Source organism: Mesocricetus auratus, unplaced genomic scaffold (assembly GCF_017639785.1).
Source record: "Mesocricetus auratus isolate SY011 unplaced genomic scaffold, BCM_Maur_2.0 Super-Scaffold_100010, whole genome shotgun sequence".
NCBI classification, from domain to species: Eukaryota; Metazoa; Chordata; class Mammalia; order Rodentia; family Cricetidae; genus Mesocricetus; species Mesocricetus auratus.
The window spans coordinates 16,801,487-16,827,317 of NW_024429194.1; the positions used below are offsets into that span (position 1 = coordinate 16,801,487).

Below are 25,831 nucleotides of genomic sequence, written 5' to 3' on the forward strand. Positions count from 1 at the left end.
GGCCAATCTAAATGTAGCTATGCCTAAGAGCTCCATTAATTTAATTAATTGAATTACTGAGATTTTGAATTACCATTTTATTGATTTTGGGGGAAAAATCTAAGACAGTTAAGATTTTTATTGACAAATTTAAAAATTAGGAAAATAAGGTAACTCAAAACTTTAGGATAATAACCCCAAATTGGAAATTTACCTATAGAAATCCTACTTTTCAACTATCTGAATATAAAAGTTTCTCTTTATATCATAGAGACATGAAATAAGAGCTTACCTTAGACATCTTTCTTTATTTTTCTATCTGTTAAAAAAAAAGACAAATGTCTGAATTTGTATACACTTTTGTAACATCATAAACTGTGGAGATACAGACATACGACGTTAGCTTGTTTCTTTAGCTTCTCAATAAAAACACTACCCTAGAAATGATATAACAAACATTACTCAATATAAAAACAAAACTAGGTCAGTTGATAAAAGCAACTGTAGACATGGTTCTATATTTCCAAATATATATTATTTTTTCAGTACTGACTACATCTTAGACATCAGGGCTGAGATGGGAGAAGAAAAAGACAACCTACTTCTTACTTCCAATTTCACTGGAGTCTGTACTCTGAAACGGGTGTCATCTGTTACTGGAAGATCCCTAGTGACATGGGAATACATCCCGGCACTGGGACACACGGTGCAATGTGAAGCAAAGACAAGTAACGAGGAATGCATTCTTTAATATTTGTGTGCGCACCTGGTGACCTGAGGTCAGAAGGTGTCATATCCCTGGAACCAGAATTCTGGATGCTTGTGAGGACAAAGTACTGAGACCAAGTGTGCCCCCAAAGTACTTCTTCTTCTGCAATAGGAACACCCTGATCAACTGGAGGTATTTCTTCTATTTACGGTTCATCTTCACTAATGTTAAAATCCAACTCTTTAATTGGATTTTCTAGCTGATATCCTAAAATGAGGTCATCTTTGTATCCAAGATTTTCTTCAGTCCCCCCTCCCCCATATCTGAGTCTGGTTCTGTTCTCTGAAATTTCTGTATCAGAGTATCTTTTTTTAAAAAGATTTATCTATTTATTATGTATACAGTGTTCTGTCTGCATGTATCCCTGCATGTCAGAAGAGGGCACCAGATCTCATTACAGATGGTTGTGAACCACCATGTGGTTGCTGGGAATTGAACTCAGGACCTCTGGAAGAGCATCCAGTGCACTTAACCTCTGAGCCATCTGTCTAGCCCAAGTATCAGAATATCTTTTTCTCCACCCACAGGTAAAGCATTCTTTCACCAATACTCTGCCATTTTTAAAACTAAATTTTTTGGGAGGGAAAGAAACCTGCCTTTGATGCTGGGCGATGGTGGCACACGCCTTTAATCCCAGCACTCAGGAGGCAGAGGCAGGCAGATCTCTGTTGAGGTCCAGGACAGCTAGGGATGTTACACAGAGGAACCCTGGGTGGGGAGAGGGGACACACATGCCTTGATCACAGGACATAAAGTGGAAACTCACACTGTACCAAGCAGGGTAAAGACATACATTATTTTCCTCAAGGCTGTCTGAAAATGGTGCACATTTTGCCGTTTCAGCCAAGAAGCATTCAACTGATAAATATGTAGCTGTGCCTGAGTACTAACTTGGGGACATTACCTGAAAGCAAAGCATCTATTTGGGGTCATCTATATCAATGATCCTAATACAAAATTATTTTGGCACAGTCATTAATGACACACCATCCCATGCCATAAATGGTTGCCATTTCAATGTCCTCCTTAATTCCAGCAGAGTAGGACTCCATCACCATCACGAGGAGGAAGCATGGCAGCAGGTAGGCAGGCATGGCACTGGGGCAGCAGCTGAAAACTCAAATCCCTGTGTATCCTGACATGGTTAATACCAAGTGAGTGGAATTCAAGGCAAAAGGATAAAACAGGAACAAAATCATTACTAATCATTTAAAAATTTATAAGGAAGACATAATACAGGTCCTGTCCAAATACTGCAGACACACCACAAAACAAAGACAAAGAAAAAAATACAGTTCAAACGAAGAAGTGTTAATATGCTTTTCTTAGAATTGTACAGTCTAAGTAAACAGTATTCCTAAGACTAGAAAGGCAATTATACAACCAATCTTGCTTAATTGATATATAGAAGCTTTATGGAATAAGGAATGAATAAAATCACATCTTATATTGTAAAGGTATTAACAAAATGTGAAAGCTTTAATTTACTTTTTAGCATTTTGTTCTAGAGACAGTGTCTTACTATGTAGACCTGACTGTCCTGGAACTTGCTATGTAGACCAGGCTGGCCTCAAACTCATTAAAGATCTGCCTGCCTCTGTCTCCAGAGTGACGGGATTAAAGGTGAGTAACACCATGTCCAGCCTGAAAGCTTTTTATAATTGACATTCTCAGTGAATGATCTGTTTAAACTACGTGTGAAAAGAAACAAAACAAACTCTTTCTTTAGGAGCTGGAACAATCCTGAACAACTACTGGATCAAGGAAGCTAAAAAGCAAAAACCACAAGTTGTCTTGAGGAACCAAAGGTGGTTGGGTGTGGGGTGATCTCAGTGTTCCATATTTATAGGACAAATAATAACACTGGAAATATGAAATTCTGTCCCTAAAAATATCCATAAATGACAAAAATTCTAAAGAAATAAAGAGACAATATGAAATTATGTCAAAAAATACAAAGACAAGTAAATTCAAAAGTTGAATCTTTGAAACTGACTCTTGTTTGTTAATTCTGACTGTCCTAGAATTCATTATGTAAATCAGGCTGACCTCTAACTCAAAGAAATCCACCAGCCTCTGCCTCCCCAGTGCTGGGGTTAAAGACATGTGCCACCATACCCAGAAGAAACAAATTCTTCAGACATACTCAATAAGAAATGAGAGCAGCCGGATGGTGGTGGCACACGCTTTAATTCCAGCACTGAGGAGGCAGAGGCAGGCGGATCTCTGTGAGTTTGAGACCAGCCTGGTCAACAAGAAATGAGAGCAGACACAAAAGAACCCACAATCACAGACTATAAAAAAGGCCACAAATTGAAAATGAGAAAAAAGAATACTATACTATACTATACTTTGCCAAAATAGAACAAAAACTAGAACCAGTGCCACCAAATAGCCCACTAAAGTTCAGCAATAGGGCCAGCCTAGATAGCTCACAGGGTAAAAGTGCTTGCCTTCAAGCCAGAATACCAGTTAGATCTTGGGCATAGATCTATCCACATGGCAAAAGGGACAGAACAGGCTCCACCAAGTGGTTCACTAATCTCAGCACACACAACCAGCACAATACTCCACCAAATACATAAATGTTAAAAAAAAATCTAGCAATAAAGACAGCAACACACATACACACACACCCATCCATCCACCCACACCCTCAACTATGTAAAGGGCCAACACCAGATGGGATTAGAGCAAAATAGCATGTAACTCTGAAGAGATAATAATAGTCATTTAACTATTCCAAGCCACTACAGAAAAAAGGAAAGTGAACTGATTTATTTGTTAAGTCAGCATAATTGCAATAACAAATCCAGAAGGGAAAGAAGGGCTCTGTAGTAAGGGAAAAAAGACCAGCAAACATCAAAATAATCTCATTCATGAATATAAATACAAAATTTCTAAATATTTGCCAGCAATTAGATTCTAGTAACATATCAATATAAGACATCATAACAAGTTGGGAGGGCCTAGGTCCTGCCCCTCACTCTGTCATGGGAGGCTTCACTCTCCCTGGGAGTGGATAGGGGGTGGGATGGGGTGGTGGTGGTGGTGGAAATAGGAGGATGGAAGGGAGAGGGAAGTGGGATTGGTATGTAAAATAAGATAGTTTTTAATTTACATAAAAATTAATAAAATTTAAAAAAGAGAAAACCATATATAGACACTGATGAGGTATATAATTAAATTCATCAATCTGGATGAAAAAACACTAAGGAAACTGTTTAAATATAATTTGGGGTTGTTTCCAAAAACAATAGCAAATGTTATTTCTTAAACAATAAGATTACTTAAACTAGGGGCTAAAGGGATGACTCCCAGGTTAAGAGCACTTGCTGCTCTTCCAGAGGACCCAGGTTTTATTCCCAGCAGAAACAGCAGTTCATATCTGTCTGTAATTCGAGTTCCAGGGGTTCTGATGTCCTCTTCTTTTGGCATCAGGCAAGTGATACATAGATGTATATATAGACAAAACATTCATACACATAAAATACAATGTTTTAAAAAGATATACTAAACCTATTTGAATTATAACCAATAATAGATTTAAAATGTCCATTACTCTCATAATTACTTTAAAACACAAATAAAAAACTTAAAGCACACACAGAAACATCACAATAAAACCCTCAGATACCACCCTTTATTCAATTTTAATAATTAGTAATTCAAGGGCAATATTAGTTTATTTCTAACTTCCCTGGATTACGGTGAAGCAAATGCTAAATATTCACTTCATTTATAGTGCAGTATGCACAAGGCTCCTAAAAATGGCAAGCTAGCCTGGCGTTGGTGGCGCACACCTTTAATCCCAGCACTCGGGAGGCAGAGGCAGGAGGATCTCTGTGAGTTCGAGGCCAGGCTGGACCGACAGCCTCCAAAACAATACAGAGAAACCCTGTCTCGAAAAACCAAAAAAAAAAAAAAAAAAAAAAAAAAAAAAAAGGCAAGCTATTATTTCTGGAGAAAATTAATTACAGCTGTTTAATATAACCAAAATACTCAACTGCTTCATTTTTCATTAGAATCAAAATGCAAGTAGGATCTAGATATTGCAATTTTACCATGATTATTTAATACTACCCTATCAGGATTAGTGTATCAAGAAAAATCATGAAACCAAACTACTTTGCCGACAGGATTAACATGTGCAAAAATACAATACTTGAATTATAAAAACACAAAAGAAAAATGACAGTAGCCGAGCTTGGGGGCTCACGTCTTTGATCCCAGCACTTGGGAGGCAGAGGCAGATGGAGCTCTCTGAGTTCAAGGCTAGCCTGATCTACACAGTGAATTACAGGACAGCCAGAACTGCATAACAGAGACCTAATCTTAAAAAAAACAACAACAACAATAAAGCAGGCTAAGAGGAATAGGCCTTCAATCTCATGTATCTCAGGTATCCAGGCCAGGCTGGAACAAAAAGGGAACTGTTGAACAGGGTAATTTATTCAGTTAGGTGCTGAGAAAAGGTATGTGATGAGTCAAAAGTTTCTAGCTAGCTGTGGTGGTGTACCACTGTAATCTCAGCACTCAAGAGGACTGCAAACTGGAGATCCTATCTCAAAACCTGAAAGTTTCTTTCTGAATTGTGTGTGTGTGGGGGGGGTTGCTTGGGAGTTAACACCTGATTTCATATACACTGACCAAGTATTCTACCAAGGAGCTACATGCCAGCATTGCAGTAAATATTTAGGAACGGAAATAGGGTAAAATACTTAACAAGACTAAAATAATGAAAACTGAACCACGTGTGGTAGCACAGCACTAGAGGTTGAGGCAGGAGGATCATAAATTTGAGGCCAAGCTGGGGCGTGGTGGCACATGCCTCCACTCCAAGCTTTCAGGGGGAAGAGGCAGGCCGGTGGGTGTCTGTGACTCGGAGGCCAGCCTGGTCTCCAGAGCGAGTGCAAAGACAGGCTCCCAAGTTACACAGAGAAACCTCCTATCAAAAGGAGGCCATTTGGATTATACAGTGAGTTCTTGAATGGTCTAGGCAACAAAGAAACCATGTATGAAAACTAAACAAACACTCAAATGCACAGGAACACATTTTAGGTTCTTTTGTCTTCTTTGGTTTTAAGGCAGTCTTTGTAATCAAAGATCACCTTGAACTGGCTGGCAATCCTGTTTCAGCCTCTGAACGTTGAGATTCAGAAGTGCAATACTATACTTGGCTACAGACAGATTTAAGGGGGGGAGCCCTAAACTTATCAAGCCATTTTGTTTCCCCAAATTGGTATAATTAATTCAATTCTAAACTGGAATTCCAACGGTATGTTAAGCACTGGGTAAAATAACCTATGTTTACAAGGAAAGATAAATAGCTGAGAGCAGTAGAAGAGTGGATACTTGCCTTCACTACTATTAAATGTATTTTATTTCAAACCACCACAAGATACAGGAAACATCATGAGCACCTTTTCTATACTGCTGTATCTCCTCAGCTTTACCAGGTCATCTTAGGACATGGGTCAATTCAGAACAAAGAAGGGTAATTCCTACTCTCCGTTTCCTTTCTTTGAGAAGCATCCTGATGAAGAACACAAGCACAGAAGCAGAAAATACAAACAATGATTCTTCAACATGGAACATGCCACACTACAAATTCTTTACCCTACATCCAAACATAACTTGGATCCACAATGTTTTCCTAACAATTTAGTAACAACAAAAGAAGGGTTTTGGTTTCATGTGGGGGTGTAATAGGGACCTAGGACTCTTGAATTCAGGGCAAGCACTCTATCAACTGAACTATATATATATCACCATAATGCCAAAATGAAAGCTGCGAGGGGAATACTGAATTTATGAAGCACTTGTTTTTTAATGTGAAAACCTTGATCCATTTACAAACTACTAAGTTCAAGGTGTAGATTAACTAGATCCTCCACATCTAAGATATATGGTCAAACTAAAATTTTATTTTTCACTTTGTGCATATTTCAGATGTCATAAGTTATTCATAAGTTCTTTATCCTTGATCCACAGGTTCTTTATTCCAGAATAATACTATTACCCCAAATAAGATCCAAAAGATGAACAGATTAACAAAACTGTATTTCTGACACTAGAAACTTGTTTTGCAAGTGGTATTTATAGTACTGGAAAACTCATAAATAGGAAGCATCATTCATGTACCCCTAAACCCCCCCCCCACACTAAGACTTCAAAATGTAGGATCTTGAAGAACTTTTATCCAAAGTGCCTGGACTGTCTAGGCACTTAAGATTCTTAGACGTGAGGACTGCACAAGTACATTATGCAATACAACACTCTTAATGGAGCTTGGGGCAGCAGGCCACAATCAGAGAGCTGAATTACACTCACATGAATGATGATAGAGGGAAGCCCCACCCTCTTTCCCTAGGCTACCCAGCTAAACCAGAATGAGAATCTCATCTCATTTAAAAGTTCTGTTCTTCACAGAGCTGTACAAGGGGGACGGGAGGGATCCAAGGTGGAAAAATTGAAAAAAATGATCAAGACAATTTTGACAACGAAGAAAATCACCACTAAAATAAGACAGAACAGTACACACTGACAGTCTGAATTCTGGGTACTGCAAAGAATCCCTGAATAAAGCCACTGAGAAGAAAGATCACATTAGAGACACAGAGAAAAAACAAGTTTTCATGACCCCAACAAACCCCCACTTTTCCTTATGCTAGCAAGACTAATTTAGAAATGTATCTGAGATACTAAAATAAGCTTAGCTACTAAGAGAATCCAAGAATCGCCCTGCTATGCAGTAGGTACCCAAGTACTAAACGCCAATGGAATACCTAATCTGAAGGAAATCTCATCCAGGCAGAGTCCCGAATAACGGGCAGCAGGAACTAAACAGATAAGCAGAAGACAAGAGAGCGTGGGAGTTAGCCGTGCTCAGACACGAGGTGTAGACTGGGCTAAGGCCAGCGATAGCGACCACAGTGGTTTGAACGAGAAGTTCTAAGAGTTAGATTACTGTGGCAGTCGTGTAAGGTGGGACAGGACAAGGCCGGGAGGCACTAACAAATGGAGCTGGAAGATGGAAAACGGTCAGGCGTGGTCTGGACCTAGGGCCGGCTTCAGAGTTAGACTTCACCACTTCTCTCCGCCAGAGGCCTCGGCTGGCTGTCCCCTATCCGTGTCACTCACACTGTTACAGCCCTTTGTCGAGCTTCGCACATCCCTGGGGAAGGCCACAGGGGGACCAGGCCACTCTTCCATACGACTGACTACCCATTGCCTCCAACTGGTGGCCCTCACTGACTCCTCGGGGTGACTGGCTAGTCCTCCACATCCCCGGGGCGAGATGGGCACCGTTAAGTGCGAAGATGGCCACACGAACAGGGACGCCTCGTAGATAGGAATCTAAAGCCACCTCACCCAACTCCCCCATCCGCCAGCGGCGACGCCCGAGGCCCCACCACGCAGCACCGGGACCCGCCGCGCCCGCCCCGACGCCCTGGACCCAGCCAGGAGGATTACCCAGATGGGGGACGCCCGTCCAGTTGTCGTCGAAGGGACGACGCCCGCCGCGCGTCCATCCCCGGAGCCACGGACTAAAGGGCGCGGCCGCCCCTCCCCCGCACGCGCGCCCCTCCCGCCCCCCGCCACCGCAGCCCGAGTGGCCGGGGCGCGAGATGAACTCTCGCAGTCCCTCAGGACGTCTAGCTCGACCCGAGCCCGCGCGAAAGTGGGTCCGCACCGCCACACACTCACCCGCTAAACACGCCGGGAACCGCTCGGCAGCCTACAGCACGGACCGGCCCTGCCCCGCCCCGCCGCGCGCGCGCGCAAAGATTGCGTCATCGCGCCGCCCCGCCCCATGCCAACTCCTTCCTGGGCCCCGAATAAGTCCCCCTCCCCCGCGGTCGGGCAGCAGAGCGCAAGCGTGGACGGGGCCGGCGTCCGCCTCTGCGCAGGCGCCGTGCCCCTCCCACGGCGGTTGGCCATATAGAGGCTGGGGGCGGGGGGAGGTCAAGCGTAGCCTCTTCTCCTTTACCAAGATGGCGTCTTGTTCCTGTTTCGCCACAGTTCCTACCTTATGAGCTTGGTTTCCTCGCGCTAATAAGAGAGGAACAGGTAATGGGATTCCTCGCCTTGTGGGAAACGAGCGTTGGGGGAAGGATGTTTCTTAGGAAGGAATGAGGTGTCCACTGAGAGTGAGAGACGACCGGGGGCGGGCGGGTGGCAGCGTGAGTGCGGAGCGGTGGAGGGGAGGGGGCCCTCTGCCTCTGCCCTTTCCTCCAGGAAGATGGCGGCAGCACCGAGCTAGGAGCCCTGCGCCGGGATGGACGGGCGCCTTTGACTCGCCGGCGGGCATCTCTAGCCGCCTCCGCAGTCGTCTCGATGGCGGGCCGCTGTCCCGCAATTGGCTAGGCGCTGGTCACGTGGGTTTGCGCTCTTCCTCCCCCCCCCCCTCCGCAGACCATAGAGTGGTGCCTGTCCCTGGGGACGTGGCCTTCCTGTGCGGTCCTGAGCCCGTGCCCCGCGGGGGAGGGAGGAGCCGGCACTGCCCCTCGCCTTTTGGGGTCTAGGGGCGCGGGGTGAGGTCCGCGGCGTGGCCCCGCGAGCCCGCGCGCTGCGACCGGTTTAAGGCTGGCAAGGTGCTGTGCTGGGCTGCGGCCTGGCCCGGTTGTCCTTTCCTCTGTCCCAGGAGGTCTTCTGGCTGGGCAGCGGTCGTAAACTCTCGCCTAGGCCTTGCACCCAGGCCTTGCTGTAGGAAAACACCCTAGGGTTCCCCGCCTGAGAGGAGGCAGTAATCGCGCGACCCTAGTGAGTGATGAGCACAGTGTCGGTACCCCAAGCTGTTTTGACACATGCCTGCTGTGAGGGGGTGTTTTTGTGCGTGTCTACTTTTGAAAAGTAGCTGGATGTTCGAGACTACCTACTGTATATATCCTGTCAGAGTTAGAAGACCAGAGGGTTAGTCTGGACATGGTGTTTGCATACGGGATGACTGTAAACTGAAGGAGAAACAAACTTGTGTTTTATTATAGTGTTCATAGGCAACAAAAAAGTGGGGGGGGAAGCTGAGGGATTATAATCTTCACGTTGAACCTGACTTGCCATTCACTTTGGGGATTTGCTACATAGTCACGCCTTAAGCCCTCAAGCAATGACTTCACATACTTGTTGGTGTGCCTGCCTTTATTCCCAGCACTCGGGAGGCAGAGGCAGTCTTCGAGGCCAGCCTGGTCTACAGAAGGAGTTCCAGGACAACCAGGGCTACACAGAGAAACCCTGTCTCAAAAAAGAAAAAGAAAAAAAAAGTGGCTTTCTTAGCAGGTAACGTTCTGAAACCCAGTTAGTCCAGCCATAGAATTTTGTTTGAGGCTAGTAGTAGCCACAATCCACACGCTAAATACTTACGTGGAAGCATATGTGAATGTGGAAGCATTGAGCAAAAGCTATTAAGTACCCATAGTCTAAACTTGTTAATTATGTTAGACACTGGGATACTTGAAAGCAATGCTTTAAAGTAGCTGAAAAGGTCTTTGGTTTAAAAAAGTGATTCAATATACTTCTGGAATCAAACAGCCATTAACCTATTATGACAGTTTTAAACTTAGAGAAAATGGTGCCTGTGTTCTCCAGTCTCGGGGATAGCGTTTGAAAACCAGCTAAATTATTTCCAGTGGCAGCCAAACTGTTGATAGCATCATTACTTGTGAGTCCTGTACTTTGTAGAGACTTGCTTCATCTTGAGAACACCTGAAGAAGCAGCTAGCTCAAAATGGACAGGGACACACACAGGCAGATCCTTATCTTTGCCTCTCTTGGTGCTATATAGACTTGCAAGTACATTTCTTTTAGTATTGTCTTAATTTTCTATTGTCAACCTAATCCCATTTTGGCATTAAAAAATTTGGAGTACCACATGAATGTCAAAGGGCTTAATTGAGACTTTATGATGAAGTCTTCATAGCCTATATTCAGTCCCATCTCAGTTTGATTTGGACAGGATGACCTGTGATATTTTGTAAGATAGATTCTTAATTAGTGTCTCCCAGCTGAAAATTATTTACTGTAGAGTCCTAAACAGAGAACATGCGTTTGTTGTTTTTGATTCTTGGACAATTTCAGACATCCATATTATATATACATATCTTATATATGTAACATATTACATTTATATTATGTGTATATGTCTTAGTTATGTCCACCCAAACTTCGATTTCCATTCTCCATGGATAACACCCTCCCCCTTTTAAATAACCCACTAAGTTCAATTTGGTGCTTTTAAGCAAGCATGGAGAACCTACCAGCAACCACGACCCCTCAGCAGTCATCTGTTGCCTGCCTGTAACTCCTTAACTGATGTGGGCCCTTATCCCATCCATACTGAAATTGACTGGCTCAATCTTGTGCAGGTAACTGTAGCATTCTGAGTTTCTGGTTGTAATGGCCGTGTCCTATCTAGCAGGCAGTATCTCATAGCACTCTTCCCCATCCTCTGACTCTTGTATTATCTTCCACCCCCCTTCTGCAGTGTTCCCTGAGTCTCACTGGAAATGGGTGTTGATAGAGAGACTCATTTAGTGCTGAGCACTCAACAAGAACACAAGTTTTTTTAACATCTCACTTTGGATTTAAAAGTTGTATTATCTTAAAATAACAAAAAAGTGACTATTTGGCGTCATCGAAGACTGTGCTTTATCAGGAAGATATCAAAGACTGAAGTGGGTGCTCATTTTTAGTTGTGTGGGTAAATATTATTTTAGGTGTTTTAAAACTTTATTCAACGAAATCCTTAAGCTCATTTTATGAATAATTTGTATAAGCAGGAAATAAAAAAATGTAAAAAAAATTACAAAAACAGGCGCAGTGCAAATTTATCATCCTTTGGTTTAAATGAGCGAAGGGTCTCAGAAAAAGTCTGGTCGTCGGGGAGGTAAATGTGAGTCCATTCTTCACACTGCACCCAACATTATATGTTATAATTTAAGATCTAAAAGCCAGCTACAGGGGCTGGAGAGATAGCTCAGTGGTTGAGAACACTTACTGTTTTTGCAGAGGACTGGGCTCAGTCTCCAGCATCCTGATGACTGTTCGCATCTGTCTGAAATTCCAATTTCAAAGACTCCACATCCCCTTCTGGCTCTTAGGGTACCTGGGAAAAACATAGAGTCAATAATGCATAACAATTAAGACAATTCTCACTAAAATGAAAAGAAATCTTTGCAAAGAAACAGCTACAAATCAGGAATGGTAAGAGGTGCATGTCTGTAACTGTAGCTCTTGGGAGGCTGATACAAGTAGATGAGAGAAGAGATTCAAGTCCTGTTCTGCTACAACAGGACTCTGGTGAACAGATGCAAGACTTGAATTGTAGACACACAGTCAAGTTCTTGTCCCAGCACTCACGGACAGTGGAGGTCTCTGGCATTGGGAAGGTTTAATCTCTGTTGGCTTTTGTTGTTTTCCATGGCTCTCTGCTCTTTAGTAGTAGCTTGTTGTCTGGCTCATAATATACTGCAGTTGGATATACTTTGTGTCTCACATTGTTAAGAACTTTTGTGTGACAAATTTAACAAATGTTTTTGATTCATTTCTGCTGGATTGCGAGAGTCCTCTGTATCCGAAGTGGAATAGCAAACTGATTTTTGTCCTTCTGAAGTTCTGTGTTTTCGTGTCATTGGTCCATGGCTGCTTTTGCTGATATAGGCAGTCTGCACATACTCAGTTCACCCAGGGTGCATTTGTATACGTGTGTGTAAGCACAGGATAAAAAACCTTGTAATCCCAGCAGTTGGGCAGTAGAGGTACAGTTCAAGCTTTGTTATTCCCAGCTACATGTTGATTTCCAGGAAGCCTGAACAATGTGAGACAGTCTCAGAAAATGATATAAAAAGTGCTTCAGTAAACAAGCTCATATTTAATCCAAGCATTGATAGAAAAGGGCAAAATGGTTATTCTTTACATGTTATGTAATTACTTAATTGGAAAATTGATCAAAGCTATTGGTAACAAGATTTTAAGTTCTTGACCAGGCACTAAATATCTGCAAATCTAGATTATATATTTATATTATTTATAGGCAAGGTTTCTTCGTGTAACAGCAGTGGCTGTCCTGGAACTCACTCTGCAGACTAGGTGACCTTGCCTCTACCTCCCAAGTAGATTTATTTGTTTTTATTGAGACAGGGCCTCTCTATGTACCCCTGACTGTTCTGGAACTCTTTGTAGACCAGCCTGGCCTGCCTCTGCTTCCTGAGTTCTGGGACTAAAAGCATGTGCCACTACATCGTGCTTTAAATTTCTTACATGTAGAAGTAGTAGGTAGAGAATAACATAGAAATCAGACATGGTGGCACACCCCTGTCATCTCAGTACTCAAGATGCTCTGTCTCAAAGACACACTCATACTCACTGCACATACACATACACCAAGAAAACTTATCTGATTACCTACCACAACTATGTACGAACATATAAATGTGCACAAATACATATGTATCTGTGTATGCGGATTGTTAAATGTATATGTTTGTATAGGTATAAAGCACCTATAGATTTATGCTTAAAAGTTTTTGGTTTTTCGAGACAGACTTTTTGTGTAACCTTGGCTGTCCTGGAACTCTAGACCAAGCTGGTGTCCAACTCACAGAGATCTGCCTGCCTCTGACTCCCAAGTGCCGGGATTAAAGGTGTGCACCACCACCCAGCCAAAAGCCTTAAAATTTATTAAAAAGCTTTTATTAGACCATGGCATAGTAATTCTTCCATAGGTGGTAACTTTTTTTTTTTAAGTTGTTGTTGCTGTTACTATTACATGATTTTGGTTTTTCGAGACAGGATTTCTCCGTATATCCCTGGCCAGCCTTGAACTCAGATTCACCTGTCTCTGCCTTCTGAATGCCGGGATTAAGGTCTGTGCCACCCTGCCTGAATGATGTTACTATTTTTAGTTATGCTTATGAGAAGAGATGTGCTAGTGAGTGCAGGTGTCTGGCATGGCCCATCAGCATTGGATTCTCCTAAAGTTCCAGTTGTAGGTAGTTGTGAGCCACCCAATAAGGGTACAAAAGCAGCCTGCACTCTTAGCTACTCAGCCCTCTTTCTTGTCCCTTGCTGCTTTGGTGTTTGTGTTTTAGTTTTATTTTATATGTATGGGTAGTTTGCCTGCATGTACATCTGTGCACCCCACATATGCAGCGCCCACAGAAGCCAGAAGAAGGCATTAATTTGATCCCATATTGCTGAACTTACTTGTGAGAAATTGTTCTTGAAAGTCCTCTTCTGACATTTCCTGCATGGGGTTTGGGGCATCATTTAGCTCTTTTTCTTCCAGCTTGCACCCAAAGTTTCAAATGATCCTGAGCTGTTTTTCTTGGTGAAACACAGATTTCCTTTGAGATTCAGAACAGAACAGAACTCCTTTAGAGACTGTTGTCATCCCATATCTTGCGTACCCATTGGGCATCTTCACTCTGAAATTCATGTTCTTCTGCTGGGCATTTTTCTTGGCTTATTATTTTTTGTTCTCCCATATACTTTCTTGTTCTTTCAGGCATTCTCTTGGTACCTTCTAAGTAAAATTATAAATTGACAGATCAGAATTCTGTGTGTGGGTATACAAAATGATGTTATGGCTGACCAATACAATGTACAGTAATGGAATATGGATAATTAGCATTCTGCACATCAGGTACTTAATTGTTTTGTGATAGAAGTATTTGAAATTTACTCTCAAGAATTCTGGAATATATGATACATTATTTATAGAGTTTCCAATACTATACAATCCTTATTTACACTTTGTACTTTCAGCTTTCATGTTCTTTCTGGAAGATGTTCTAAAATTTACCTTCTAACCATTTTGCTGAGCCTTTCTTCTTTGTATTTCTATTTTAGAACTCCTTCCCTGTTTTTTTGTTTTTTGGGTGCTGTGTCTATAGCTAGCCTATAGATTCTTTCTTTCACCTTTTCTTTGCCCCAGAGGCACTGTTTGCTTCAGACTGCTTTATGCTTCTTTGTTTTGGTTTTGTTTGTTTGTTTGTTTTGTTTTATCTTTTCCAGGACCTTTTCTGGGCTATCCAGTCTTGTTTGGTGCCCACTGGTGTGTCAGAGAACCTCTGAGCCTGTGATCCTGCCTTGTCTAGGGCAACATTAATTAGAGGCGATTGGCAGGATTGTCTCCTTAGACGATCCTAACCCTGATGTACTTCCCTTCCCAGAGAAAACAGTGACAGCCTTGGTGAGGGCAGGAAAGAGACAACTGCCTCTCTCTACAAAGTTCCCTGTGACTCAAGAGGTCCTGCCCAAGTTCCTGCTCCTTCCAGACGGGTTGTGTTGTCGTCTGCATTGCTGGTGCTCTTTCTGGTCATTTCCATTTGGAAGCTGTCGGTCTAGCCTAACCTTGAACTCACAGAGATCCACCTGCCTCTGGTCATTTCCATTTCTAGCCCTTGTATTTTAAGGTTCTGGTTTCTACTCAGGCTTTCTGTTTTGCGCCATTAACAAAAAAATGGTTACTTATCATTTTAGTAGCACTTCCAAGGGAATAAAAGAAGATGTATTCCTGCTACTTGCAGCTGCTGTAGGAGATGGGATACCATAAGGAGTAAAAGCAGGTCAGTTCTCTTGTGCCTTCACAGAGGTCACGTCTTAGTGTGGGGAGACAGGCGTCTCAGCTACAGCTAAGCAAGGAGGAAGGGAACAGTATCATGAGGATAGAAGAGCGGAAGACAGCGGCCGCTGACATAACTACATATGGGGATAGAAGAGCAGAAGACAGCGGCCGCTGACATAACTACATATGGGGATAGAAGAGCAGAAGACAGCGGCTGCTGACATAACTACATATGGGGATAGAAGAGCGGAAGACAGCGGCCGCTGACATAAACTACATGGGGGAGCATTGCTGATGGCGTGATACCTGTTTCAAGCCTGAGCTGACTGGATAAGTTGTGAACAGCCACCTGGGACCATCCTAAGAATAGTGAATAGGAAGTACAAAAGCGTGGGGGGAGGCTGTACTGGAGAAATGGGGCCCCAGGTCCTAGAAGACAATGCAGAGCACAGCCAAGCTTGTGGCTGGCTAAGCAGACTCTGAGGCCCTTGATGTTAAGTGCCCTTGGAGACCTGCAGCAGAGTAACCACTGAAGGTGGTGATAGTCTGCCCATCTACTCTCGCCTTCTGAGGGAGGCTTGATGGTGAATGCACTTGGTGGGAAACAAAGCATGCCTGGCCTGTATCTTTGCCTTTCTTTTCTTTTTTTTTTTTTTTTCTTCTGAGACAGGGTTTCCCTGTGTAGCTTTGGAGCCTGTCCTGGAACTAGTTCTTGTACATGAGGCTGGTCTCTTGAACTCAGATGAACTCAGAGATTGATTCACCTGCCTCTGCCTCCCAAGTGCTGGGATTAAAGGTATGCCCCGCCACTGCCTGGTGCCTTTTTATTTCTTGCTCTGCCTACCCTGGCACTATCTCATGTTCTACCACCTACCCAGAGGGCTGCATATCCTCCAAAACTTAGCATATACTTGTGATTCCCTTGCAATTAAAATTACCTTTTTGGAGAGTTGTTCCTTCTCCAAATAGAGTAAGTTGGTGTTTATAAATGCAATAGAGCTCTAGCAGGTTAGGATTCTCAGATGATCAGCCTAGGCTACTTTGTGTCTAATTTAAAGGTGTCTTTTTCAGTGGTATTTTCTCAGACTTTGCTTTGGTAGCCTTCAGCAATGCTATTTTGAGCTTACAACTTGAATTTCATTTCAGATCATCATTCCTCTGTTCACTCCATTTCTGTTGGCTGACTATAAATATTGTGACTTAAGAGTGTGTGTTGCTTCATTCTGATGAGAAGCTGGAGAAAGGTTATGAATAGTGCAGGCTTCATAGTAAAGAAATTCCCACAGAACTGGAGAGATGGTCTAGTGGTTAGAGCAGCATGTCCTTTTAGAGGGCTTGAGTTCAATTCCCAGCAGCCATGTCAGGCACAGCTGCTTATAATTCCAGCTGCTGGAGGATCCAACTCCTCTTGCCTCTGTGGGCACTCGCCTCATGTGCACATACCTACACACAGATACATAACCATAATTAAAAATAACAAAAATAATTCTTTTATAAAAGTGAAAATTCAGATGACAGATAAGTGAAATTTCAACCTAACAGTAAAAGAATAGCCTTAATTGTATTTCCCCACGTCAAGAAAAATAGACTTGATTATGTTAGTTGTTGTCACGAGTGACAAGGATAGTTCACAGATTATAACTGGACAGTTGAGCTCATTAGAAGGGCAGTTTTATTCTGGCAGTACAAAATGATGCATTGCCTGAGGGAAAAAATATTTTCAGGAATTTGACCTAAGGATGTTCTGACCCAACTGAACAGAGACTTCAGTACTTCCCCTTCAAAGAGGCCCAGGTCAGCCTCTGTCTCCCAAATGCTGAAATTAAACATAGGAGCCACCACAGTCAACCAAATAATTTTCTTTTCAGCATTTTTTGGTAGATACTAGCAAGATGATGAAGCAAAACAAAATACAAGACAGCTAGTTGTGGTGGGGCACACTTTTAATCCTAGCACTTGGGAGGCAAAGGCAGGTGAATCTCTGATTTCTGAGGCTAGCCAGATCTACAGAGTGAGACTCTGTCTCCAGAAAAAAGTACAAGATACACAGGAGTTCCATCAGTGGAGGATTTATTCTTATTTTTACTCCATTTAACATGCAGTTGTTAAGAAATGAGTTAGAGTTGTATATAAATCTTAGAAAGATAATCCTGACCTATTTGTGTAAGTGGTAGGTATGTATGAGATCTTGTTTTTATTTCAGCAGTATATTAATGTATGTGCAGAAAATATCTGTAAAAGATTAACCCATGAATTTGGAAATGTTTCTTAAAGAATAAACCTGAAACTAGGTGTGTTGGTGTGTGGTGACATATTGTTTATGATTTATTAAAGCTTGCCTGAGGATTCAGAAAGAAAGGCTGCCTCAAGCTATAGAAACCAGGCACACACCTTTAATCCCAGCAGCCAGAAGCTAGGAGGTGGTGGTACACACCTTTGATCCTAGGACTCTGGAATAAGAAATAGACAGATCTCTGTGAGTCCAAGGCCACCCTGATCTACTCAAGAGTGAATCAGTCTAAAAGAGAGTTATAGCCCACACCTTTAATCCCAACTTTAGGGAAGTATAAAAGACAGATGCAAGGTCTCGGAGACATTCATTGTTCTCCAACCACAGAGGAGAGGCAGCAATTTGAGACTTGGTGAGGAGCTCCTGTGTGGATCAGTCCTTTCAGCCTGAACTAGTGGCCAGCTGCTTTGCTTTTTGAAGCTTGAACCCAAATATCAGTCTCTGGGTCATTTATTAATTCGTGTTATGAAGGTGCATGCCTTTAATATCAATGCCAGGGAAGCAGAGGCAGGTAGATCTCTTGAGTTTGAGGCCAGTCTGATCTACATAGTTTAGGACAGCCAGAACTACATTGTGGAATCCTGTCTCAGAAAACAAACAAAAACACAAAACAAAGACTTAATTTTTTTTTCTTTTTTGGTTTTATGAGACAGGGTTTCTCTGTATTGTTTTGGAGGCTGTCGGTCCAGCCTAGCCTCGAACTCCAAAGGCTTAATTTTTACATAACTCTGTTGAAATGTATTGTTTAGTGATAAAATTGCATTTCTTGCTAGACCATTCCTATAGCGGCTATACATTAATACCAGTAAATTAACCAAATCAGTACTGATGTAGCCCCTCCTTTCCCATCCCAGTCCCTGCTGAGGGCAGAAGACTCAGGATAAATAGAGATTCTTTGCTGTGACAGCAGGCTGCGTCTGGGGTGACCAAAGGTAGAAAGTTGCTGTTGCAGCAACCAAATGTTTGCAAGTGGCTGTGAGCAATCATTATGAAGCAAGTTTCTGACAATATTCTCAGATTGGCCTTTATCCCCACTTGTTCCTAAAGGCAGACACTGAATGCACGCAGCAGTGGGTTCAGACTGCTAGGCCTCACTTCTTCCACCCGGAATGGATGACAGTTTGAGGCATTTTCCTTGGAGAACCTGTTACTTTTTGTTAGTTTTGAGAAAGGGTTTCACTGTGTGTGCCATGCTGGCCTTGAACTCACTATGTAGCTTAAACTGGCCTTAAACTCTCAGTGATTCCTTGCTGACTCAGAAAAGCACTGCTGAGTGCTGAGATTACAAGTGAGGGCCAAAATGCACATCCTTTGGGTTTGGTTGGTGGGGTTTTGCTCTTTTTGCTGGGTTGGATGTTTTGTTTAATTCCTTGGTTGTTTGGTTTTTGAGACTTGTATATCCTTGGCTGGCTATGTAGACCAAGCTGGCCTTGAACTCAGATCCTCCAGCTTGTATTTTTTTTGAGGCAGACTCTGAACTTGAATTTCACGGGTTTGTTAAAATGGCTGACCATGAAGCTCCTGGAATCTGCCAGTCTTCTGAATATGTGGGTGTTGAGACTGCCTTTTATGTGGGTGTTGCAGATCCATGCAGTTCTCAGGCTATGTGGTAAGCACTTGAATGACTGGACCATCTCCCCAGACTTTTCTTTCTAATTTAAAGTGAAGTGAGTCTCTAAGAGATTATTTTTGTAGTTCTGCAATCTCATTAGAAATTTATTTTTTAAGTTTTAATGTGTCATTTTTAAGAGTGATACATGGAACTGTTAGTTGCTTGTATAGTATTCAGCATTGTGGTCAGTTTCAAAAGTGAAGTCTGGCATATTGGCGCATGCCTTTAGTCTCAGTATCTAGCAGAGGCCAGCTTGATCAACATAGCAAGTTCTAGGAGAGCCAGGTTACATAGAGACCCTTTCTCAAAAAAAAAAAAAAAAAAAAAAAAAAAGGTGATACAAAAAGCCTCACTTTCGAGACTTAAGATCAACTTCTGTAATCCTTATACTCGGAAGGTTGAGTGAGGCCAGGTGGATTGTGAGTTTGCAGCTAGTCTAAGCCACAAAGCAAAATCCTGTCTCAGAAATAAACAAGATACCTTACCTGCTAAAACTTGTATTCATTGCCTTCTTTGCCCCCGGTAATGGTTCTCAGCCGGGACAAGTTGTCTGTGGCGGTCACAACTTTAGTAGTAGTCACAATTTATGGGTGCTTCTCAAATCTAGTGGTGAAGACTGCCCTGCCCTGCACAGGACAGCTACACAAAGATTGTCGGACCCAGACACCAGCAGTGCTGTAGTCATGAAGCTCTGTCTTGCATGGTCACTTGGAGAAGCTGTGTGACTGCCCCTATTTTCCAGCTTCAAGGAGTAGAGGCCATGGAGTAAAGCCTGTTGCAGGTATGGTTTAGTGCTGTGTTGCCTGCAGTGCAGGTGATCTCCGGGATGCTGCTTGTTGCTAATAGAAAGTCTGCACTTCTTACCTGTGCTAGGTATGGGTTAAGCATATGTGAGCTCACTTAATCCTCACAGTGACCCCAAACAGTATAGGAAAGAAGACAGGTATATGGAGTTAAGATTTGTAATTATTTTTTCTTTGTTTTGTTTTCATCCTCTGGGGGGCAGGGTTGTTGGTTAGTTTTGTTTTTTCTTGAGACAGGGTTCCTCTGTGTAGTCCCTCTGTCCTGGAATTCAAATCTATAGAGCAGGCTGGTCTCCAGCTGCCTCTGCCTCCTGAAAGCTGAGACTGAAGGTGTGCACTGCCACCGCCTGGCTCATCCTCCCTTTTTTGAGACAGGCTTTCTCTGTGTAGCTTTGGAGCCTGTCCTGGAACTCACTCTGTAAACCAGGCGGGCCTTGAACTCAGAGATTAAAGGCATGTGCCAACACACCCAGCTTCATCCTCATTTTTAGAAGTTAACAAATTTAAATATTCAATCATAGTTACCTAGTGTCTATAGGGCCTCTCTAAAGTTCAAGGCTAAAAAGGTAATATTCACACCATCCAGGACTGAGGCCAGTCAGGTCTTTGCATAAAGATTCCAAAATACCACTGTGAAATAGTCCTGTGTCCCTCAATCAGCAAACATTTATTTTTCATCAAGTACATATTTCCTAAGTAGGTTTCTGGTAGGGAATGAACAAATCAAGTCTCAGTCTTAAAACCATCCATGTACTCAGCCTCAGCCCGTCTTTACAGTAACCTGCTGCTGCTGAATACTAGAAGTAAGACCACTCGTGGCTGCCTTCAAGAAAGAGATGGGTTTTTCTAGTCTAGATTGCCAGCCATATCAGTGTTTCTGTCATTCTGTCAGCTCCATCGATTCTAGCAACAGCCTGCCATCTAATGAAGGCCTCCACCCCCACTCTAGATTAAAGGCAAGCCATTGATGAACGTCTTTTTGTTTGGGATCCCTATGTCTTAGCTGGGTAGTCAGATTATCAAGGGTGCCAGCACATGTTTGAGGAGACAAACAGGATATTGTTGGTTGATTATTTGGCACACTTGTCTTAACTGATTTTTTGATGAATTATAATGGGCTTCCCAGATCTAGATCCTCAGTTTCAAGCTCTGGAAATGCTTGCTGTGTATTATAGAAATATAGTCTGAAGGCCATCAAATTATGTCAGTGCCCAGCTTTTTTCTGGAGGTTTACATGTACTGGGATTAATAGACTTTTAAGGTCCAGGTTTACTTGAGTCAGTGTGTCCTGTGTCTGAGCTCAAGTATTCGGGCCTGTTGTCCTTTGACACTGGTCTTTTGGTTGTTAGGAACTGTATGCTTGACAGCATGTGATGCTCTCTTCTATAGCAAGACAAGAGCACCTCTTCTCTCTCTTCTTACTCTCTGTAGTACTAGTCACCTTTATTGGCACTGATTTCTTTGCCCTTCTGGCATCCTTTTGCGGGGTGAGGAGGCAGAGGGTGCTTGGGTTGTCTGGGGCCAGGGAACAGTGGTTTTGGGGTCTACTTGTAACAAGCTTTCTTGTCATACTATCTTTGGACCACCAGCCAGCAAATAATAACCCAAAGATGTATTATGAAAGCTTGGCCTTTAGCTTAGGCTTGTCTCTACTAGCTCTTACAATTTTTAATCTGTGTTTTGCCTTGTGGTTCAGTTACCTCTGATCTGTACTTTAGAGTCTCATTGGCACCCCTCCAACTCTCTTCTTCCCAGAGTCCTCTCTTTCCCCGGAAATTCCACCTAACCTCTTCCTGCCTAGCTGTTGGCCATTCAGCTCTTTATTAAACCAACCATAGCAATACATCTTCACACAGTACACAGATACCCCACAGCATTTGCCAGATTAAAAAAATGACATGCACAGTACTGAGCTACTGGAGGAGTCTCTGACCCTCTGAAGTTGTCCTGGACAAAGCAGACAGGATTTCTTTCACAGCTAATTGGACTGGCTAGACCCAGTGCTAATTCTGGTTTCTTTGCGGAGATGGGAAAGTAACTTCAAGTACAGTCCATTTGTGTTGTCATCTGTTCTACAGAGGCTGCTCTCGTTTCCTCAAAGGGACACTCTGGGGTGCACTAGCAGTTGTGTGTCACGTCTTCCCAGTGCTTGATTCCCACACTGGGATTGAGTTAGTGGAGATTGGGAGTGTTCTGTAAGCAAAGAGCCTCTTACCTGGAGTCAGGCAGATAAGGACACATGTTTGGGCTCCTGGGGGAGGGACAGTGGCCCTCTGTGGGTTCCTTGGCATCACCACCTGCAGAGCAGCCCAGCCAGTGGAGGTTTGAAGCCTAGAGGGAGGCAGCTACTGTAGTGGTTGCCATGCAGAGACCTTGGGGAAGTGGTAGCTGGAGAAAGGGCGCTGACCCACCAAGTAGAAGAAAGGAAGGGCAGAAAAAGTGGAGAGCTTAGTAGAAAAGGTTTGAAACAGGGTTAGTCAGTAAGATATAGGTAACTGGCTTGCAGATGTGTTCTCTCAGGGATCCCTATCCTCATGTATAAAGTATGTGGTTCTAAATCCTTACCTTACTTGATAGAATGTATGAGTAGAAACTTAGAATCATTTGGGGTTCATTTCTTGCTTGTTTTGTGATACTGAGAATTGAACCTGAGACTTCAAACCTGCAAGGCAAGCACTTTAGCACTCAGCTGTCTGTATTAGTCAGGATTCTCTAGAGTAACAACTCAGAATGAATCTCTCCCTGTCCTCCCTCTCTCCCTCACTCCCTCCCCTCCCATCCTCCCTCTTCCCCCTCCTCCCTCTCTCCCCCCCCCCCCCCTCTCTCTCTCTCTCTCTCTCTCTCTCATTTTTCATTAGAATGACTTAAAGGCTGTGGTCCAGCTAATCCAACAATAGCTGGCTATGAATGGTAAGTCCAAGAATCCAGTAGTTGTCAATCTACTAGACTGAGTGTCTTGCCTAACCTTCAAGAGGTGCTGGAATCCCAAATAAGTAAGCTCTAATGCCAGTGAAGGACTGGACTTGCCAGTGAGGCAAGAAGAGCAGGGGCAAAGAGCAAAAGTGCCCTTCTTCCTTGTCTTTATATAAGCTGCCAGCAGGAGGCGTGGTCCAGAGGAGAGGTGGGTTTTCCCAGATCAAATGATCTGCATCAAAGGGCTGTCTTCTCACCTCAAAGATCCAGACTAGAAATGGATCTTCACATTTCGAATGAAGCAAAAATCCCTCACAGGCGTGTCCTCCATTTTTGAAATTTAGTTAATTGCAGATGTAGTCAAGATGACAACCAAGAATAGCCATCACACCAATTTTTTTCACTTTTCTTTGATTTATTTTATGTGTATCTATTTATGTGCACATAATTCAGCCAAATTCTTCTCTGAGGCAGAGGCAGGACACATGATCTCTGTAAGATTGAAGTCTGTCTGGTCTAGAGTGAGCCAGAGGTCCATAGTAAGACCCTGTCTCAAACAAATTGCACACACCCAGCCCCACCCTGAAAAAGACAGGGTCTTTCTAATCTGCCCAGACAGGATCCTCTTGCCTTGGCCTCCAGTGTAGCTGAGATTACAGGTGTATCTCACCAGACCTGGCTGCTTGTGCCCCTATTGTTAGAGTTTGCACTTCTGGCTGCTGTGAATGAAGTTAAATGTGCTGCATTGTCCCTGTGTGTTCTTTCTGTTTTATATAAATGCATGTTTAGCTGTTAATTTTACTCTTTATATCAGGGCTCAGTGATTAAGCACTGGTTGCTCTTCCAGAGGACCTGGTTTTAATTCTTCACATCTACATGGCAGCTCACAACTATCTGTAAGTCTATTTCTAGGGCATATGACACCTTTTTCTGGACTTTGTGGGCATTGAACATGGATGTAGAGCATGTACATATTTGCAAACACCTGCACACATAAAATATTTAAATATTTCAAATGGAATTATAGATTGCGTTTGTTTTTCAGTTTTTAAAAAATTTTTTTAAATGGGTAGTTCATTATGTGGTGTTGCAGCATTGACTTAAATCTTAAGTGAGACATCAATTTGAAGAACACCTTTCTTTCTTTTCCTTTGAAACAAGGCTTCTATTTTGATACATTTGCTTCTACTGGGAGCTGACATGCCAGCCCCAGAGGACTAAAGTTCCTATTACCTCTGTTGCCTGCACAGTGAACCCTGTGGGATTGTAGGGTGGCCTCACACAGGACTCTCAGCCTTCCTAGGCTTACTCTGACAGTTTGGGGGACATAGTAGAAAGAGCCAGAACACTCAGTCAAGGACCGCCCTAATTTACACAGATTCCAGAAATGGTTGTCATCATATCCCTTTGAGAGTGGTAAGTGCAAGGGGGAAAGATAGATTAACAAAGAAAATCAGCAAAAGCCTGGTATAGTCTCCTTTGACCCTGTAAAACATGAAGGATGCTGTGATTTGGAGCAATGTTTTCAGTGTGCAGACACCGCTGTGCCTATTCTCGCCTTCTTGTCTTCAGCTAGCTCTGAGTAGGGTCTGCTCACTAAAAGAGCAAGGAGCCCTGAATGGGAGGAAGGGAATGTGTTCTTCCAAATAGAGACCTTCTCAAGCTATGCTGTTAATTTTACAGCAAGATCTTCATACAAAGTGTGGCTGCAAAGCACTGCTGTGATGACAGTTTCTTTCTCCATCATAGCTCGTTGATTAGCTACTATGGTAAGTTTTGCTATTGAACTGGACTCTGTTGAACTGTATTTTTAGCATATTGAGAACTTAACTTGGCTTCATTTATAAGTCTCTGAAATGTTTAATTCCAGTGTGTAGTTTTGCTTGCCTCCCTTCACTTGGTTCCAATTCTAATTTGGTAAGGTGTTCATGCAAGGGAGCATTGCTGATTGACAGTTGCTCCTTACTTAGTCCTTGGCCATTGTGTATACTATGTGCTGACCAATCTACAAGCAGTTTTTCCAGTTTTCTCATCTTGCTGTCCTTCAGGGCAGTCTGTATTTGGGACTCTTGCACTTGTGGTAGCTGCGCCTGGAGTGCTGGCTGATTCCTGTCTGTTCATGGGTGGGGTGGGTCTTCACATGGATCTTGACGTTGCCTGGTGTGTTTCTCTGTACATACCTGGCTCAGCTCAATAGCTTCCTTCATACTTTCTAATAAGGTGGGGTTTTGTTTTTTTAATTGATCTGCTTTCAGAAACTTTGACAAAAATGAGGAACAGGCTTGAATATCATTACATCCTTTTTTATTTTAAGGTTTTTAGGAGTGTGTGTGTGTGTGTTGTGACTATTATAAAATCTAGCAGGACTGCACTCCCTCTCTGGGCTTTAGAGAGAAGACTGTCATTTGCTTCTTCCAGCTTCTTAGTGGTACCAGGTCATCCCAATTTGCCCCTTTCTCTACAGCTTGCTCCTATCTCTTACTGCTCTGCCTCTCTCACAAAGCTACATATAATGAACTTGGAAGAGAGCAAGCATCTTTTGTGATAAAATCTCCTGGGCTAAGATTTATCATGTCTCTTACCCAGGTTTTCCTGCCAGCATTGAGTATGCTTTAAACTTCTGTCTTTCTGGCAATCTGGACTCTTCCCTTCAGTGCTACTAGGACCTCAGTACAAAAGAGGATTTTCTAGACATGTCATTTGCAGATAATGCTATTTGTCTTCTTGCTTAGTTGTGTCTCCTTAGATTGCATGTTTGCCAGTCTTTGATGATAACATCTTGTAATTTTGTTGCTCATTCTAGTATAATTGCAACTTTTCACTAATATGTTACTTCTGGGAAATACTGTACAAGTAGACATTTCCTAAAGTTAAAACTGTAGGAAGCAAGGAATCGATG

At 42.8% G+C, this 25,831-nt stretch overlaps 2 protein-coding genes across 4 annotated transcripts in view; one reads left to right on the plus strand and one right to left on the minus strand.

Moving 5' to 3' along the window:
- Nucleotides 1-8,895, minus strand: part of Septin2 (septin 2) — a 28,748-nt gene extending 19,853 nt beyond the window's left edge. The window contains exons 1-2 of one of the 3 annotated variants that reach the window (XM_040752987.1): nt 8,781-8,895; nt 272-298 (exon numbers count right to left, since the gene is read on the minus strand). In XM_040752987.1, the coding sequence (XP_040608921.1) occupies nt 272-280 (9 nt within the window). In that variant the 5' untranslated portion in view covers nt 281-298; nt 8,781-8,895. Of the gene's footprint in view, nt 1-271; nt 299-8,224; nt 8,314-8,458; nt 8,541-8,780 lie in introns of those variants that run through there. The other 2 variants (XM_040752986.1, XM_040752985.1) reach the window with 2 other exon arrangements.
- LOC101834381 (high density lipoprotein binding protein) overlaps nt 8,681-25,831 on the plus strand; it is a 64,808-nt gene continuing 47,657 nt past the window's right edge. Inside the window, exon 1 of the mRNA XM_005077198.4 lies at nt 8,681-8,821. The gene's annotated coding sequence lies outside the window, so the exon portion shown is untranslated. The remainder of the gene's footprint in view (nt 8,822-25,831) is intronic.